Below are 18,214 nucleotides of genomic sequence, written 5' to 3'. Positions count from 1 at the left end.
TGAGCCACCTTCTGAGGGGATAGTACTTGTCACCCAGCAGCCATCCATCCAGCCAGGCTGGAGCACTGAAGATCCCCGGCACCTGGGAGCGTCTGAGGATGTAGGTGTCGTGGGAGCTGCCTGGGTACCTTGCACAGACTTGTAGAATCAGGATCCTGTGGTCACACACTATCTGCACATTCATGGAGTGGAAGCCCTTCCTGTTGATGAAGGCACCGGGCTCGCCTGCTGGCGCCTTGATGGCTACATGTGTACAGTCTATAGCACCCTGGACACGGGGGAAGCCAGCAATGGCCGCGAAGCCTCCGGCTCACTGTGTCTGACTTGCCTGGTCCCAGTGGAAGTGGATGAAAGTCAATGCACGTCTGAACAGAGTGTCTGTAACCTGCTTGACACAAGTGTGGACAGCTGATTGGGAGACACCGCAAAGATCACCCACTGACCGCTGGAAGGAGCCAGAGGCAAAGAAGTTGAGGGCAACTGTGAGCTTCAGAGCCGCTGGCATGGGGTGTCCACCCACACAGTTAGCAGGGATCTCAGGCCCAATCGTCTGACAGATATAGTTGACTGTCTTCCTTGACAGTCGGAGCCTCCTTCGGCACTGCACCTCAGTCATATTGAGGTAGCTGCTTCACTGTCTGTAAACCCTGGCAGCAGGATAGTGGTGTCGTCTGCAACTCTTTCCACCTTGGACTAACTCTTGGCCCTGCACCCCTTGTGCCTGCACCTGAACTCCCAAAGGTGGCTCCCCTGGAGGCTGAATGTGCACTCCTGTCCTCCTCCCCCTTCTAGCCCTCCCTTCCTCCTCAGAGGAGCTGCCTCCAGTGGACATGTCAGAACCCATATCCAGGCCAAAGGGAGGCCTCCAGAAAGCTGCAGACCCGTTAAAGATTCCTGACTGCAAAGTGCTGAGCTGAAGGTTCAAAGTACACAGAAAGCTTCTGGAATTTGTTCTGAACTACTGCAGATCACACAGGCAAGTTTAAAATACTTTCAGTCATAAGTACTCACAGACCAGATTGACAACCCCACTGAGCCCTCTTATCTCGCCCATGGATGAGTTTTATTAAACTGTCTCTTACCCGCCTGCCCGTTGTGCCTGTGCGCCAAGCCGAAGATCGCATGGGCACCTGAAAATCAGCGTTGATTGTTGATTTAAGGGCCTTAACTAGCCCGTTAATTAATGGCGGGCGCGCGTTGAGCTTCATCACGCGCCTGCCCAGCGAAATATCGCGATGGTGCGCAGTGACATGCAGACGCTCGCCCGATATCACCGCGCGTCATTTTACACACTGATGTGGAGCCTGCCCCCTACACATCACCCGGAAAATTCTGTCCCATGAGTTCCTTGCAAATAAGATGAACAGTAAATGTCACAGCAAATATAAATCAGATTTCAAGAAAATCTCAAACAATCCTGAAGTTCAGATATACATTAGTATAATGAACAGATTGTGATGTTTAAATTAAGGGTAAGGGTGGAACATTCTTGTAAGCTCTCCGGACTTGGATATAACACCGGTTTTTGCAGTCAAGTTCAACAGAATACTTTCTGCTTAAAGTAGTCTTTGCTAGTCTTTGACTCATTAGATTGGGGTATATTTACTTGAGGTTATATTAAGCGGAAATAAATAAGTGCCAGATGTAAACAGAACACACTTGAAAGATTTTGCTTTCCTGACAACTACATGACCTCAGTATCTGGGACACAAGTTACTAAGAAGTTGCTCCAAGCAACGGCATATTTTCAGTTAACTGAAATTATTAGAAGCAATTAATTTTACAGAGTACAAGTTTAACCCTGCCTAAACCATATTAAACTCTATATTTAAATTATACTGGGTGACTTTTTCTTGTTTATATTTTATTTTACAAATTCAATATTCTTATATTCATGACCTGAGGAACTAAACCAAATCAATGTTGGTAAGGTTCCCTTCTTTCTGAATGCTGTATATCGAGACTTATACTTAACTCCACAATCCCCAGAAAAAACAAACATGAAATAGTGTGAACAAGGATCAATTTTAAGAAGGAGTGAAGGAAACATCCAATAAGCTGTAGTGTTAGAGCACCTTTAACATAGTGAATGCCTGATGGTGCTTCACCAATGAGCGTAATGAGACAAATACTGACACACAGCCAAAGAACATTAGGAATCATTAGAATTGATGTGCAAAGGCTTGGTCATAGGGGTGGGTTTTGAGGTGCATCCTAGAACAGGAGAGAGCAAGAGCAAGAGACAAAGAGTTTTAGGGAGGGAATCCCAGAACTTGGATGGCTGAAGATAGCTACCGCTGATGGGACGAGAAAATGTGGGGAGATCAGAGGGCCAAAGTTTGAGAATTGCAGAGTCCTCTGTAGATTCTGGGCCTGGAGGAGGTTACAGGAATTAGGAGGGGCAAAGCCATGGAGGAATTGGAGTATGAGGAGGAGAATTTTAAAATCAAAGTGTTGCTGAGCCAGGAGACAAAATAGGTCAGCAAATGGGCAGGTGGGACCTAGTAGGGTTTTGGGTGAGCTTGGGTTTAAAGAGCGTGGAAGATAGGGAGATAGGCTAGGAGCACATTAGAATAGCTGAGCTTGAGGGTAAGAAAAGTATGGATGAGGGGTGCAGCTACAGCTGGGTGGAGTCAGGCGATATTATAGAGGTCCAAATAGGCAGTCAAGCCGATAGAGAGGATATGGTGCCAGGAACTCAGCTTATGGTCACAAATAGGATGCCATAGCCTTTTAAAAAAAAAAATGTCTCACATATAAAATTTTATCAAATGTCTTTTCAGAATACATGCTACATCTTCCGGATTGTGCTTACCCTATCTTTTTAGTTATTTTCTTGCAGAATTGTTCTTTATAAATCCATACTAATTACTCCTTAGGGCACGATGGTCTTTATATAAGCCCTAATAGCATCTTGTGTAATGGTCTTCAACATTTGCGCCAGTACTGATGTTACAACTCAAGACCAAAGTTACAAGCTGAAAAAAATGATCTTTTGATGAAGAAAAACAAAATTGCTTTAAAAAAAAACTCACAGTAAAATGAACAGGTAAATAAAAATAACAGGAAACTACAAAGGAAACAAAAATATTTCCTGTTCAGTATTATATGTCTTGTCTTAAAAAAAAAATTCACAGCTTATTTTGCTGAAAATGCAGAAGGAATTTTCTTACAAGTGCGCATGATCAGGTAGCTAACTACTTCCAGAATCTCTCAATTTTTTCTAAATGTGGTTTCAAACTTTTTTACGTTTAAAATAGATTAGGAATGGATTTTCTGAAATCGAGACTACGCAGTTATACATTGCAGATTTTATAGACAAACAACTCTATTATAGTCGGACCACTTGAAAGCTGACAAAGACTAGAAATGAACTTTTTCTTGATGAATTCGTATTGACACGTACAGTTAAAAGTATTCTGTATTTTAAACAAAACTACAAGGTTTGCTTTTATTATTTTTAAAAATTTAAACAGGAGCTTCAGTCTCGACACTAAGCATGATCATTAGTCATGAATTACATTTAGTGCTGTAGAACGGAGGTCTGAGTGTGCAGGACTTTTACAGGACTTATTGGTAATGCCTGAAATCTATAAAATTCTGCCTGCATTTGAATCACACTGCTCTTTGGAAAACGTTACTGCAGGATCAAAAGAGATTTAACGGCATTACTGGAAAGTGCTAAGCTAGCTTTGCTGAGATTATTTCGTACAGAGACCCTTCTTCAAGATTTGGAAGGCATTAATATTCTGCATGAGAATACACAATTAAATCTCAATACAGTAATACAAAACAAAATACTGCAGATGCTGGAAACCTGAAACATAAAACAGAAACTGCTGGAATGGTCAGGCAGTGTCTGTGGAGAAAGTAACAAAGTTAACATTTCAGGACCATGACTTTTCATCAAAGCAGTAGCACTATGACAAAAACCTTTCATACTGATTTATCATTACTTCCCATTATCCTTTGTCAGCAAAGTGCTTACAGCTATTTTGATGTAACTACTATAGAATTCAAGGGAAAAAAAAAAGTGAAGTTACACCCATATGTATTTATTGGCAGTTGATATTTGATTAAACCTGCAAACATCTATCTCATCATTATCTACATGTCATCAAACAAGTTTTTCCAGCTTTTTCTCTAGACGTTCAGCAATGCCCTCTGATGAACATTGTCAACTTTGAAGCAGTGCTGGGCTGTATTTCCTGCTGTTTTTGTGCAGAAATATACATTAAACACTTAGCATAAACGTCTACTGGAGAAAACAAAATATCAAGTTTACCTCCTGTTCTATATTAGTAACTTCAACAATTTGATACTTACAGTGGGATGGGTTCTTCATTTCAAAATTGCACTCAATACTCCTCTTAAACCCTATCTAGCCATTTACAAGCAGTACCTGCCACCCTCTATTTTCCATCATGCAAGGCAAAGCAGTTCTTATACTAATAGGATTTAACACGAAAGCTCTATTCAGCTCCTTTCAAACTGCATTACTCAGTTTTCAATTCCACAACATATCTAATGATCGGCCCTAAACCCAACTCAACAGCAATGTTTTGTTCAGGTTTTACTTTCAGACCCTGGAGGCGTATTACAAAATGCACCTGCAATCGCTTCCTTCTATCTTACATAGTCATTCTAATCACTTGGTCTGCAACCTGATTCTGAAGGTAAGTTTCTTCTTCTAGTCCAGTTGCGAAGTCATTGAAAATGAGTGACAATGAAAGACCTCTGAAAAGCTGAATCATTTACCCTGGCAGTAATGCAACTCCCAACTATAAATGGTTACTTGCCAAGTTAAAAAAAAATCAATTCTCAAGAGGTATGGAAGAAAGGTTTTCAATCTCTAAATGAAAAAGCGAAATGCTGGCAATAGTGATCAATTAAGGTCTTTGAGACGAACGTCATTGGCTGAATCACTGTTAGTTCACAACTAATAGAAGCTGACCATAAAATGAACTAGAGAAAATTTTAAACATTGATTTTCAAAACCTCATCTGAATGGAAAAACAGTTTTTTTTCCCCAGAAATATATTTAAGTATACTGGACATGGGTTGTTTCTACATTTCACCTTTGTATAACAGCCTCTCTTCATAATGAATTCTGATATGGCGTGTGAAAATCTGAAAGGCCAATTAATTTACTGCTGACTTAATGGTAGATAATTTTTCACTCATTATTCTTCCAATTTGTCACACAGATCAATGGAAGCCAAAGTCTCTGCTTAAAAGGTACACTAATTTGGTCGCCATTTATCTTTATGCACTTTTGCAAGCATTAATTCCACTTTGGCCAGAGGAGACAGGTCAGTCTGAAGATTGACCTTTCTTTCTCATACTGCAAGATTCAAACTAGGCTGGCCAGTTGAAGAAAATGGAGATTGCTTCACATTTTAGATTAAGTTCTGCATCAATGTAGAAAATTGCCATTTCAGGTTAGACTTTAAATTTCTTTGTTTTATCAGTGGTAATTACCCAGTTAGCCTATTCTTGATAAAATTAAGCTCCTGACAGGTAACATATTGAAAAATTTAAACTAGAATATTAATGAAACTCTGCTGCCTGTGCAATATATAATAATTAAGATTGTCCAATTCCTACAAATTAATTAACTTACTGCAATGCTTAGTCATTAAGGCATATTTGGTACTGATAACCCATCCAACTTGGCTCTAAGTGTGCCCAACTTATATCTTTACCAGTGACCAGGTCAAAGTTTACAGGTCAGGGGAGGTCCTGTGATTTCAACACTTTCACCAGGCCAGGGAACTCCGCTCTTTCCTCTGTAAAGGCAAGAAAGTAAGTGTGGCTTGAGAGCCCCAGGGAGTCCCCAGTCCCAATTCCACCCCCCACCCCCCAACACCACACCAGCACCCAGGAAACATGTCAGAGGTTCTAGTGCTGTAACGGTGACCCAAGACCCCACTTCAAGGCCTACCTATGCTGACCCAACTCCGAGTCCCGAAGGTGAGCAGCTCATGAGAATTCAAACGTTGAAGTCCCTACTCCTGGCCCCAGCCATTGTGACATTGTGAGAGGCAGTCAGAGGCTCCAGATCTACAAGGGGTCATTCCAGAAATTTGGGACACAAGGTCAGGACCAAACATACCCAGGTCCCTGTAGATTCCTGTGGTGGTTATGCTGAAAGTCTGTTGGAAAGGCTGCAGATTTTTGGGGCCTGAAAAATTGCACCATAGATAATTACTCAAGTTGCAATTAAACTGAATAAAGCTACTAACTAAAATCTCAACTAACAGCAGATAAATAAAGCTTTTTCGCATGACTATTCATATATCATTTAAAAATAAGTGCCTCGGGGCAGGGTTGGGTAGGGGGGGGGCGGCAAGCCCTCCTATGTGGCAGCAGGGGGACATTAAATCAGGCGTACGAACATATGAATTAGGAGTCGTTGGCCGCTCAGCCCCTCAAGCCTGCTGCGCCATCCAATAAGATCATAGGTGATCCGACTGTAACCTCAACCCCACGTTCCTGCCCATCCCCAATAACCTTTCGCCCCTTTATTAGCCAAGAATCTAGCTAGCTCAGTCTTAAAAACATTCAAAGGGGAGAAAGGGAGAGTCGGGGGCCTGTGCTTTCTCGAGCATGAGCGCAAAAATCTCCCTGAGGCATGGGTCTGCCTCAGGGAGATTAATTTCATTCTGAAAAATTGGAATGAGGAAAGACTCAGACAAGTCCCCTCATGTGACATTGTCACATGAGCTGGGGCACGTTTATGAATTTTCATAACACATTTTATTTAATTAATAAACACTTCATGAAACCTCATCCCGCCCGTGGATGAGGTTCCATGAAAAATGCGAAGGCCGCCTGGACTCTTCACCTGCCCCCCCCGCCAACCTTCAGGTTGAACGGGCAGCCCTGAAAAGTACTTTAATTAGATCATTAATGGCCTTAACAGGCCTTTGATAGTTGGTGGGTGTGGCAGCCGACTCTGGTGCACGCCTGCTGAACTGAAGATCGGAATGACGCACGGTGACATCAGGACACCCAACGTCACTGGTGTGCGGGGCCCACACGCTGAACAGAAGACTTTGGCCAAAGACTCTGCTTCCACCACATTTTGAGGAAGAGAGTTCACTACCTCAGAGAAAAAAATTTCTCCTCATCTCTGTCTTAAATGAGCGACTCCTTATTTTTAAACAGTGACACCTAGTTCTAGATTCTCCCACAAGAGGGAACATCCTCTCCACATCCACCCTGTCAAGACCCTTGGGATCTTAAAAGGTTTCAATCCAGTCACCTCTTACTCTTCCTAAATCCCAGCCTAACCTGTCACCTTCCCGTTTCTGTCCTGATTAAGTCTGTGGTGGGAAGGTCTGTGAATGGTCTTCCCTCCCTGCGCCAATTGAGGCCCTTAAGTGGGCAATTAATTCCCATCATGCATGGGACTCACCATATGGGAAGCCCGGAAAGTAAAGCTTTTCAGGGTTGCTTGCTGGGACGGGGGTGGGGTGGAGGTGGTGGAGACAGGGTGTGAAGGGGGTTGGGGGGATGGCTCATTCAGTGGGCACTGTGCCTGATCGAGGGACTCAGCACTGGGCAGGGGAGACCCGCAGAGAGCCACACCCCTGCTCTTGCTGCTGACTCACCCGCTCCCTCCCCACCACATCGTGACCCCTAATCCATCTCCCTCCATCACTCAATGTGTGCATCGCTGATCCTGAGCCCCAGGTGGGTGTATTAGCAGGAGCAGCCACCATCTTCCCTTGTCCTCGATCATGGGGAAGGCCCACTACTGCCCAGTTAAGTACCTGATTGGCACTTAATTCAGCTAGCCTACTCTTAAGAAGCAATGCAGGGCTCTCACCAGCTCTCCAGCAAGCAGGCGAGACCCTTGTTGTCTCCATTAAATACTGTGCCTGATAAGCATACATAACTTCAAATCATTGATGGACAATGCTAGCCACTTAAAGCCAGTGAACCCTGTGAAAGAGCTTTCATTAAATGTTCTTAGTTAATAAAACACTTCAGTTCAAGAAGAAACTTTATATTTTTCAACATGGCACAGGAGAAACCTTGTACCAATTTTGTGAAAAACAATCGAGCTGAATGACACCACTAGAACAGAATTAAATGAAAAATGCCCTTATTACTACTGAGGACAAGCCTCCTACAAAATTCTGAAGACAATTTTCCAAACTTAGTGTTCCTCAGTGCTAAATTATTTATTGTCTGAACTTAGCATTGGCAAGAACAGGTTTAGTACTGATGTAAATGTAATGTCTTGTTCCACAAGCTAATGATGTATGTATTGTACCGAATGCATTTGTGACTCAAGTCACTACTTTAATGTGCTATTTACTGTATCTGACAGCAAACTCATTATATGGTCTTTGATGTGACACCTATCCAGTCATATAATAAATCGCAAACAATCCAACCCTTCCAAACTCAGGCAGGGGCACTGACTCCAACTAACAGGACCTTTAGTTAGACAGGACTCCTTGTTTACCCTTCCCACCTAATGCCTTGGGTTCACTGCCAAACCATGTGCTCAGTTGTTAAGCACACACTATTGCCAGGGTGTGCGTAGCTATATTTCCCTTGTAGTATATTTTCTCTCAAATATGTTGCAGTCAATGTAAGTACAATTCTTCACAAAATTTTAGGCAGGATTTTATGTCCCGCGGGGGAGGGGAGTGAGTGCGCCAGACCCGAGCGGGCATAAAATCACACGCGATGATGTTAGGCGAATGTCCTGATGTCATCGCGTACTCGCGCGATATTTCGGTCGGCGGGGTGCACGTGAGAATCAGCAGCGCACCTGCCAACAACTAAGAGGCCTATTAAGGTCCTTAACCAAATAACTGAAAGCTATTTTTCGCTGCCCGTCCAACCTTAGGGTTGGCGGGCGGGTGAGTTAACCAGGAGGCCTTTGATTTTTTATGAAACCTCGTCCATGGGCGGGATGAGGTTCCCAGCAATAATCAAAAAAAATATTAAAAATGATGTGTAAAAATTTTTTTGTGTCTCTGTTCATGTGACTGAGTCACATGTGTCACACGTTTCTCTCTTTTTAAATTCCTTATTTTTGAGTCCACAATTCCTCAGCTCCCTGGCGTAGCTCTGCGCCCTCAGGGAGTTATCAGTGTGCGCTCTACCGGACATGCGCTGTCTTCAGCGCTCGCCCTCCTCCTGCCCCCCCCCAACCCGGCAGCGCCGAGCTCCTCAGTGCGCCTTTCACGCTGGACGGCTGTTGATTGGAAATCACGGTCAGGGGCCGATCGAGGGCAGCGGACTGTTTCCCGGCTGCACTCGGGACCACCCGCCCGACAACCGGAAAATCCTGCCCGTGAAGCTGGATGTGTGCTCCGGAATACTCAAGAAAGTCCTTACAAAAATTAACGAAGGAATAGGAATCTGCATTGCCAGATAACTAATAGGTTTCAGCTTGGACTAAGTATTAGAGAGGAGGTTATTGAACTTTATTTACCTTCAATGTCCTTCATATTTCCCATTCTAATTGGTAACATCATGTAATTCCCTGGAGGGGTCCAGACCAGCTGGTGCAGTGGGGCAATATCCTTTCACCTTTGGGACACCAGCACAAATTCAGCCCCAGCTGATGGAATGTAAATGCTCTGTCTGCCCCCTTCGTGGTTCCTACATTAAATCAGCTTGCTCAATCTCAAATCAGTTCCTATGGAAAGCGCAGCTCCATTGCGCAGAACTCCTCAAATATTGCAGCCTCAGAGTCCAGGTAGATGGCTGCTGCGGGAAATGGAAGGTACTACAGTTTAATAAGTAGGGTCTGATTTTCAGGAGATTTGGGTTAGGTCAGCATAGAATGAGCACCCTGCAAATAGTCCATGGACTGAATTTTCCCCCCATTTTGGGGGGGGGGTGGTGGGGTGGTGGTTGGGTTGTGTGGGGGGTGGGCAGGAGTGAGAGCAAGCCCGATCGGCGCCCCCCAATCGGGTGTGTGCCCCCATTTTACACAGGCCCTGCCCCCGCTCGCTGACTGGAAAATTCTCCCCCCTGGAAATATCTGACACGTCCAGAGGGTATAAAAAAACACACCATATGGGATATTGGTCACACTGATAGTCACCAGAACAGCTGAGCTGAAACGGTTTTTTTTTTGGCTCAGACATAAAATTGCTATGACAACAATAAGATTTGATCAGAGTAAATAAAAGTTTAAACAAGCCACTTAGGCAGCGCCACAATTAAGGTAAGCCTGGTTTTTGTTTATGGCGTGATCAAACTTTAAAAGTAATCAAGGGCGAAATGTTTGGCTTGGCAGGCGGGCATGTACCTGACCCACTGGAGCGTAAAATGACTGGCGCCGATGTCAGGCGAGTGTCCCAACGTCAAAGTACAGTCGGGCGATAGTTTGGTCTAGCGGGTGTGTGCCGGAGTTAAAGAATCAATTAACTAAAATCTATTGCCTTGCAGTTGGCGGGCAGGCGAAATCGCCAAGCGCCCTGGCCTCTGCATTGTTTTGGAACCCTTGGGCGGGATGAGGTTTCCAAAAGCAAATAAAAAGTTTTACAATTCTACTTAATGACCTGTCCCTGCGCGTGTGGCAGAGTCGCATGGGGGCGCATGTTTTATGACGTTTATCAATTCTTTATTTTTAAAAGAAGGACTCTTCATTTCATGCACGCGAGTGTGTGCTTCAGAATCCCCCCTGTTGCCTCAGGGAGATTCTGAAGTGTGTACGCGCACACATGGGCAAAGTTTGTGCTCGCCCCGCTTACCCCCCCCCCACCCCCTCCCCCCCACACAGACAGCGCTGAGCGCTGCTGCTCACCTTTCTCGCTGGGCGAGCGTTAACCGGCGTGAAATTGCCTTCCGGCCTCAATAGTGGGTGGCAGTCACTGAGCTCACCCAACAAGGGCAAGATTCTGCCCCAAGTTATTAATGAAATGTGTAAGCGTTCTGGATACCAATCACAAGAGGTGAGATTCTATCGACTGCACAATATGACAATGGTCAACTAAAAATAGACCATATAAAAACCTTGATTTAGCTATTACAGGCAGGAGAAACTTAATTTAACTTTTGTTACTGTGTCTATTGTAGCTGTATCAGCGAAGCATTCACCATCACAAAGCTAAACAAAAATAAGCAACAGTGGCTTCATCCCTTTGATGAGCCCGATTATGTAAGCAATGGACAGCAGACAAGTTTAAGACCACAACCAGTTCCTCTGGAACTCCCTAATGCCTTAGCGGGCGATGTGTCACATGAGACATCACTGAGGCACACAGATCAGGGCTGAAATGTTCCAATGCCCAAATCGGTGTTGAGTTAGACAGTCCTAAAGCAAGAGACAGTGGGCCTGTTCCAAATGGCTTTAATGCCCTCAAGCTAGGGAGCAAAGCAGACTCCGTTAGAGTTCCAGCTGGTCCAGTGACCCCTTTTGGAAGGTGGAAGTATCAGGTACAGTCAGCATTGAGTTTCTCTATGATAACCCCCACTGCTGGATAATCTGATACGTAACTATTGTCCAAACTGGCAAATAAAGAGCAGGAACTTGGGCAAGGTCCCAGAAATAAGAAATAAGATCTTGGACAAATCTTTGAAGAGAATGAGAATAAGAAGGGGTGTGTGGGAGGTGCATAGAAGATAAGTGCAGTAAAAGAAAAGATTGCCTTCACAGATCCATGCTATGATAAACTTGGTTATTTCAAAGTTTATTTTATTTTGGCACAATCTACAACAGAGTTGGAAGAAAACAGCTTTCATTGCTGTATAAAACTGCCCGATTTATCCACTCTTCCTCCTCGAAATTGTTTTAGGCTTGAAGTAACCCTTTTTTGTGATTTCAGAAAATAGCGCTTAGGGAAAAGATGCAGCAAAACTGATAAGAAGCACCCCCTGAAACACAAACATTTGCTGCAAGTCCTTGCCTGTGCTGAGCATCAGCAGAATCCAGTGGCAGGTGAAACAGCAAAACCACAAGCATTGCTAGAAGCTTCATGAACAGCAGCAGGGCCCAGCCAAAGAAATTCAGACCTTGGAGCAAGACAAGTTACAAAATGTTTTCACTTTTAAAATGTACGCACAGTTAAGTGAATTTTCCCTGTCCACCTTATAGTATGCTGCAAGATTTACTGTAGGAAATCAAAATGACACAAAGATGTAAAGATGCCTTTTTAAATTCAGTCTTTATGTTAACCACATAGTCTGAAACCACACACTTCTGAAGAAGCCGACTTGTATCACACTAAGTCATTACTAATTTTTATGTGATTCAAATGTACAATTTTCCAGTTTTATCGCCCTTTTAGCTATTGAGATCCAGTATACTATTCCCAATTGTTACACTATGTCTCACACTATTACTTAGCCAGTACATTGAAAACTTATGCAAGAAAACAGACGACAAAGTATTTTTAAAAAAATGAGTAGACTTACATGAGGACATCTTATATTGCCCACGTGCTGCAATATAAAGTACTGAGTGCTTCCTATTTATTTAATTTGATCACCTTCCTTGATGTGTACAACCACAGTGCAGTTAGAAAAAGTGTACTGTGGTGAGCACTTCCTTTAATTCAACAATAAGCAGAAGTTATGCATATTTATTTACAGGCTAGGTGGATGAACCACAGCTATGTGGTGTGCTGGATTTCTTACACAACTATTTGAAGCCATTTTGCTTTAATTTATTATTCAATTTGAACAGAGTAGGTAGTGGGCTTGCACATTATGCTTTCACCTCTTGACTTGAATCCAACCTGAATGAGAAGATGATAATCTTCGTTCTCTGTTGGTTGTAAAGGTCACTTGAGGAATGAGTTCGTGGACAGTATCAACCCACTGTCTGGTGAATTAAACAGCAAGTGCTCAGAATTCACCACAATTTTACTATCTTACTCAACAGGACATAAGGATCACTAATGTAGGAAGTAGGGTTTTAATTTGCAGCTGGCTATGTTATGAAGGGACCATGATTAAGTACACTGGTATTGATAGCCCCTGACATTAACAAGCTCAGAAATTCACCCAATTATTGCAGGAAATTCAATGATATATTTATTGTTTGCAGAGCTCAGATCATGTTGACATGACTTAAGCCTCTTTAGAAAGCAGAGCTATTCTCACAGTCATGGAATTGAAGGGCATAAAGGAAGGAGAAGACTTGTATTTATAAAACTACCCTTCACAGGATATCTGAAAGCGCCTTACATCCAATTAAATATTTTTGAAGTGTAATTACTGTTGTAACAAAGAAATAAGGCACAGCGAGGAGCCACAGCCAGCAGTGAGATATACGACTGAATAACTGGTTTGGGTGATATCGGTTAATGAATAAATGCCAGCCAAGACACTGGGAGATTTCCCCAGCTCATCTTCAAATAATGCCATGGCATTCCTTATGTCAAGCAATGTTCCTCAGATTGGCATGATATTCGAAAGATGGCACCTTCAACAGTGCAACACTCTCTTAGTACTGCACCACAGCATCAGCCTGAATTATGTGCTCAAGGCTCCGGAATAGGTCTCGAACCTACAACAACTGACTCAGACGTAAAAGAGGAACGGCTGTGGTCAGGTGCTGGTCACAAAAAAAAACTGCTCCCCTTTTCTCGATGCTAATATTCCCTTATGGAATTAGTGGCAGACAGAAACTGGGGTAAGCCTGTGAACAGCAAGAGGCCATTCAGCCCAACTTGCCCGTTACATTTTGTTGGATTTCAATCTTGTGGTCCTGGACGTTCAGTTTCAATCTCCTCCTTCTTCACAAAATATATCTAGTTATTTCTCAATCAGATTTATGTTACAGTGGGTAAATTATTCCACGTATCTAGTAAGCTGCATGGAAATGCTCTACATAAATTCCCTACTTATGACTATGTTCCTAACTTTTAAATTACTTTGAATCCTGTCAAGTGCAAACAATCTGACTTGTTATTTTCTAACAAAGTTAGAATGTAACTTTCTTAATCATTCAGTGCAGCTTATATTTCCAATCGGTGGATCGCCTTGGTTATGCTGTGCTCCGTGCAATAGCTGTAATATCTCCTATGACGTTGTGATCAATACTTCACAGAGCATTAACCAGGGTCAAGCTCCAAGTCCTAATATCCCTGTGAAGTACCTTGGAATGTTTTATGACATTAAAATTTGCGGTGTAAATTCAAGTTTTTGTTGCCAAATGTATTAATAACATAATTCTCAACTGGTTTTCGGTCCTTTAGGGAATGAAACTGAATGCATTGCACTGAGCTGACAAGGCTCACAAATTTATTTCCTGATTCAACATGCTTCATAAATTTCCAGACAAGACATTTACTCCTTTCTTTAAAAAAGGACATTATTTCTATAATTTACACGTTTGGAAATCCCCTCGATGTCATCCTTGGTTCACTTGAGTCAGCAGGTTGTGCATTCAAGTCTCACTCCTGAAACACAAGTGGTAGGTTGACACGTCAGTGCCACTAAGGGATGTGGGCATGTTGGGTGTGCCACCTTTTCGGATGAGATGTCAAACCAGGTCTCTTTCTGCCCTCTCAGGGAGATGTAGAAGATCCTATGGCCCTATTCAAAGAAGAACAGGAGATTGCTTCCAGGTGTCCTGGCCAACATTTATCCCTCAACTGGTCACTATTTCATTGATCTTTGAGAGATCCTGCCGTGTGCTAAATTGGTTTCTTTACAACAGCGAATGCACTTCAGAAGTACCCGATTGGCTGTAAAATGCTTTGGGTCTTTCTCATGTTGTGCAAAATGCTACACTAATGCAAGTTCTTTCTTTCTTATAATTCAGAGAGGTTTTCAGCAATTTAAGTATTCTGTATTTCTTTTTGCTCCTCTATTTAAATGTTAATTTTAATTGTTTATTTTATTCCAGCAATCTTCTTCCTGTCGTTAAACCTCCTGCTCCTAATTTAACAACAAACTTTCATAAGCATCAATCTTGAACCATCGAAGAGAGAAAAAAAAGCTATTGGGCTAATTTCTTGTCAACTGGTTTATTTTTATAAGTGAGTGAGTATCTGCAGATTATGTGGACAAATTAAATATGAAGGAATATGATGGAAAGAAAAATCAAGCACTGTAATTATTATTTTCTATATATTTCCAAAGAAAAACTCCATGGGGGAGAAATTTGTTCTTGTGCAGACTTATGTTGATTTTCTGGGGCCGGTGGCCTTGATATCTTTGAAGAATGGCAAGCAGCTAATGGCCCACAGTGAATCACGGCAAGTCTATGTGGCACTGCAAATTAATTTCTCCCTCCATTCAAGTATTTTTCTCTCCTCTATTCACCTCATTATTTCTCAAGTTAGGAGGTCACTCAGCTCACCTAATCCTAGGGCTCTGCCAGCGAGATTCTTGAATCAATTGCCAGAAAGAAAGACTTGCATTTATGTAGTGCCTTTCACAATCTCAGGACGTGCCAAAGTGCTTTACAGCCAATTGATTATTTTTTGATGTGTCATCGCTGCTCTAACGTGGGAAAGAACCAATGGTTTGAAGGTGTACAAGAATTATCCAGTGATTCAGTAAAAGTCAATAAGTATCTTGAACAACTCAGTGGAAAATGCACATCTGTGTTGTAATATACCTGTATAAATTGGTGTCCAGGAAGGGTTGAACTTAAGCGCATGGACAAGTGCAGTGACACAGAGATGTGTTACTTCAAGTGCTGTGATACAGAGATGTATTACTCCAAGTGCAGTGATACAGAGATGTATTACTCCAAGTGCAGTGATACAGAGATGTATTACTCCAAGTGCAGTGATACAGAGATGTATTACTCCAAGTGCAGTGATACAGAGATGTATTACTCCAAGTGCAGTGATACAGAGATGTATTACTCCAAGTGCAGTGATACAGAGATGTATTACTCCAAGTGCAGTGATACAGAGATGTATTACTCCAAGTGCAGTGATACAGAGATGTATTACTCCAAGTGCAGTGATACAGAGATGTATTACTCCAAGTGCAGTGATACAGAGATGTATTACTCCAAGTGCAGTGATACAGAGATGTATTACTCCAAGTGCAGTGATACAGAGATGTGTTACTCCAAGTGCAGTGATACAGAGATGTGTTACTCCAAGTGCAGTGATACAGAGATGTGTTACTCCAAGTGCAGTGATACAGAGATGTGTTACTCCAAGTGCTGTGACACAGAGACGTGTTACTCCAAGTGCTGTGACACAGAGACGTGTTACTCCAAGTGCTGTGACACAGAGACGTGTTACTCCAAGTGCTGTGACACAGAGACGTGTTACTCCAAGTGCTGTGACACAGAGACGTGTTACTCCAAGTGCTGTGACACAGAGACGTGTTACTCCAAGTGCTGTGACACAGAGACGTGTTACTCCAAGTGCTGTGACACAGAGACGTATTACTCCAAGTGCTGTGACACAGAGACGTGTTACTCCAAGTGCTGTGACACAGAGACGTGTTACTCCAAGTGCTGTGACACAGAGACGTATTACTCCAAGTGCTGTGACACAGAGGTGTATTACTCCAAGTACTGTGACACAGAGATGTATTACTTCATCGCTATGCAGAGTACTGAATGGTAGGAAAGAGCTTGCCTTTTCTAATTCTCTACACAAATGAATTTCCAACACTTTCTTTACTGTGACGCTATCTGAGAAACCAGAAGAGTCAAATGTAAGCTAGAATGGAAGCAAGGGATGAGATGCCTTGTCCACTTTCTGGCAACTGGTTCAAGGGCTTCAGTACAAATAGTTTGGAAGAGATAATTTCAGTGCCAGAGGACAGAGGGGAGAAAATCTATCGGAAAATATGGATTTTAAAAAAAAACAAGATGAAAAAGAATTGAAAAAGCAATTTGATGTAGATCTGAGCTATAGAGGCATCATGGTCTTAGGTCTGCTCTCTAATCAGTGCTAAGGATTTGTTTTGAGCATGCCTCTGTTAAGCACACGGGCAGTTTACTACATGATCTAAATACAACCTGTCGGTGATGAGAAGACACACCTCAGCCTGGAACAAAATCGATTTCAGTATCCCATTAAAAAAAAAAACTCAATGGGGAGTATTGCCCACAGGTCATCAACACTTACTGTCTAGCCATCTGGGTGAGGTTCAGGCAGCTACCAACTCCTGTGGATCCATCCTCCAAGACAGGGAATAATCTTGAGAGTGCAAATTCCGATGGCGAAGCGATCGGGAAACTGGGTACTTTGTAAACAAAGTGCTAAAGTTGGAAATTTAATGCAAGTGGGATCTTGGTGCAGACCAGGAATAGGAAATGCTCCAGTTCATTATCTTTTTTTTACCTCCAGTAGCTGATCAGAATGGCTCAGGGGGTTTAATAATAATAGTGCATCAGCGAATAAGGCCCATATAAAGCACAGGGGGAAAAAAATAAAATTAAAGGCTCTTTATCTGAATGCAAGGTGGTCTTGTGGTGCAGTGGGTGGTGTCCCTGTCTCTGAGCCAGAAGATCTGGGTTTAAGTCCCACTCCAGGACTTACTTGATGACCAAGGAGGGTTCATAATGTGGCAAAACTAGTCGATACTCAACTTGTAAATACTTCCAATGGCAGATGGTAAAAGGGGAGAGATTTCTGGTCAGCCATGTGATGGAAAGAAATTGGAGTCTCGACCATGACTATCCAAAGCTCCAGACTACAACATGCATGTAAAAGTGTATGCTGCCACCACAACTCACACTCTTTTGGTTGGGGGCGGGGGGGAGAGAGAGAGAAAGAGAGTGGAGAGCTGTGGCAGTGCAGTTAGCTGATTGGCAGATATGGATCACGGTGCCAACAGCATGGGGTTCGATTCCCATTCCAGCTAGGATGGATTCAGGACCTGCCTCCTTGATCTAGCCATGGTGGAGATCACAGCTCTGTGGGTCGGACTTGCCTCTGGGCAGGGAGCTCAAGAAGAATAAGAACCTGAATGCTTGAAACAATCATATTAAGATGGACAGACTAGCTACACAAATAGAGGTGAATGATTTGATATAAATCGCCATTAGAGAATCCATTGTTGCAAGGTGACCAAGGTTGGGAAATAATTATTCCACATACACATTTTGAAAAGACAGGTAGAATGGAAAAGGATGAGTAGCCCTGATACTAAAGGATGACATAAGGACAATAGTAATAAAGAATCTGAACTCAAATCAGGAAGTAGAATTAATATAGGTGCTGATTGATTAGGAATAAAAAGTGGTAGAAAACACAGGTGTGAGTAATATAAAGCTCCTTAACAATAGTTATAACATTGAACAGAGCAT

The 18,214-nt window shown here is 42.7% G+C and overlaps 1 protein-coding gene across 2 annotated transcripts in view; it reads right to left on the bottom strand.

Moving 5' to 3' along the window:
- LOC121287322 (nuclear receptor ROR-beta-like) overlaps positions 1-18,214 on the bottom strand; it is a 79,133-nt gene that overhangs the window by 34,041 nt on the left and 26,878 nt on the right. The window contains exon 1 of one of the 2 annotated variants that reach the window (XM_041205101.1): positions 4,327-4,463. The exons of the other annotated variant lie outside the window; for it this stretch is intronic. Coding sequence (XP_041061035.1) covers positions 4,327-4,345 — 19 coding nt within the window. The 5' untranslated portion in view covers positions 4,346-4,463. Of the gene's footprint in view, positions 1-4,326; positions 4,464-18,214 lie in introns of those variants that run through there. 2 annotated transcript variants of the gene reach the window in all.

Source organism: Carcharodon carcharias, chromosome 14 (genome assembly GCF_017639515.1).
Source record: "Carcharodon carcharias isolate sCarCar2 chromosome 14, sCarCar2.pri, whole genome shotgun sequence".
NCBI lineage: Eukaryota > Metazoa > Chordata > Chondrichthyes > Lamniformes > Lamnidae > Carcharodon > Carcharodon carcharias.
This window is presented reverse-complemented; position numbering and strand designations above follow the sequence as displayed.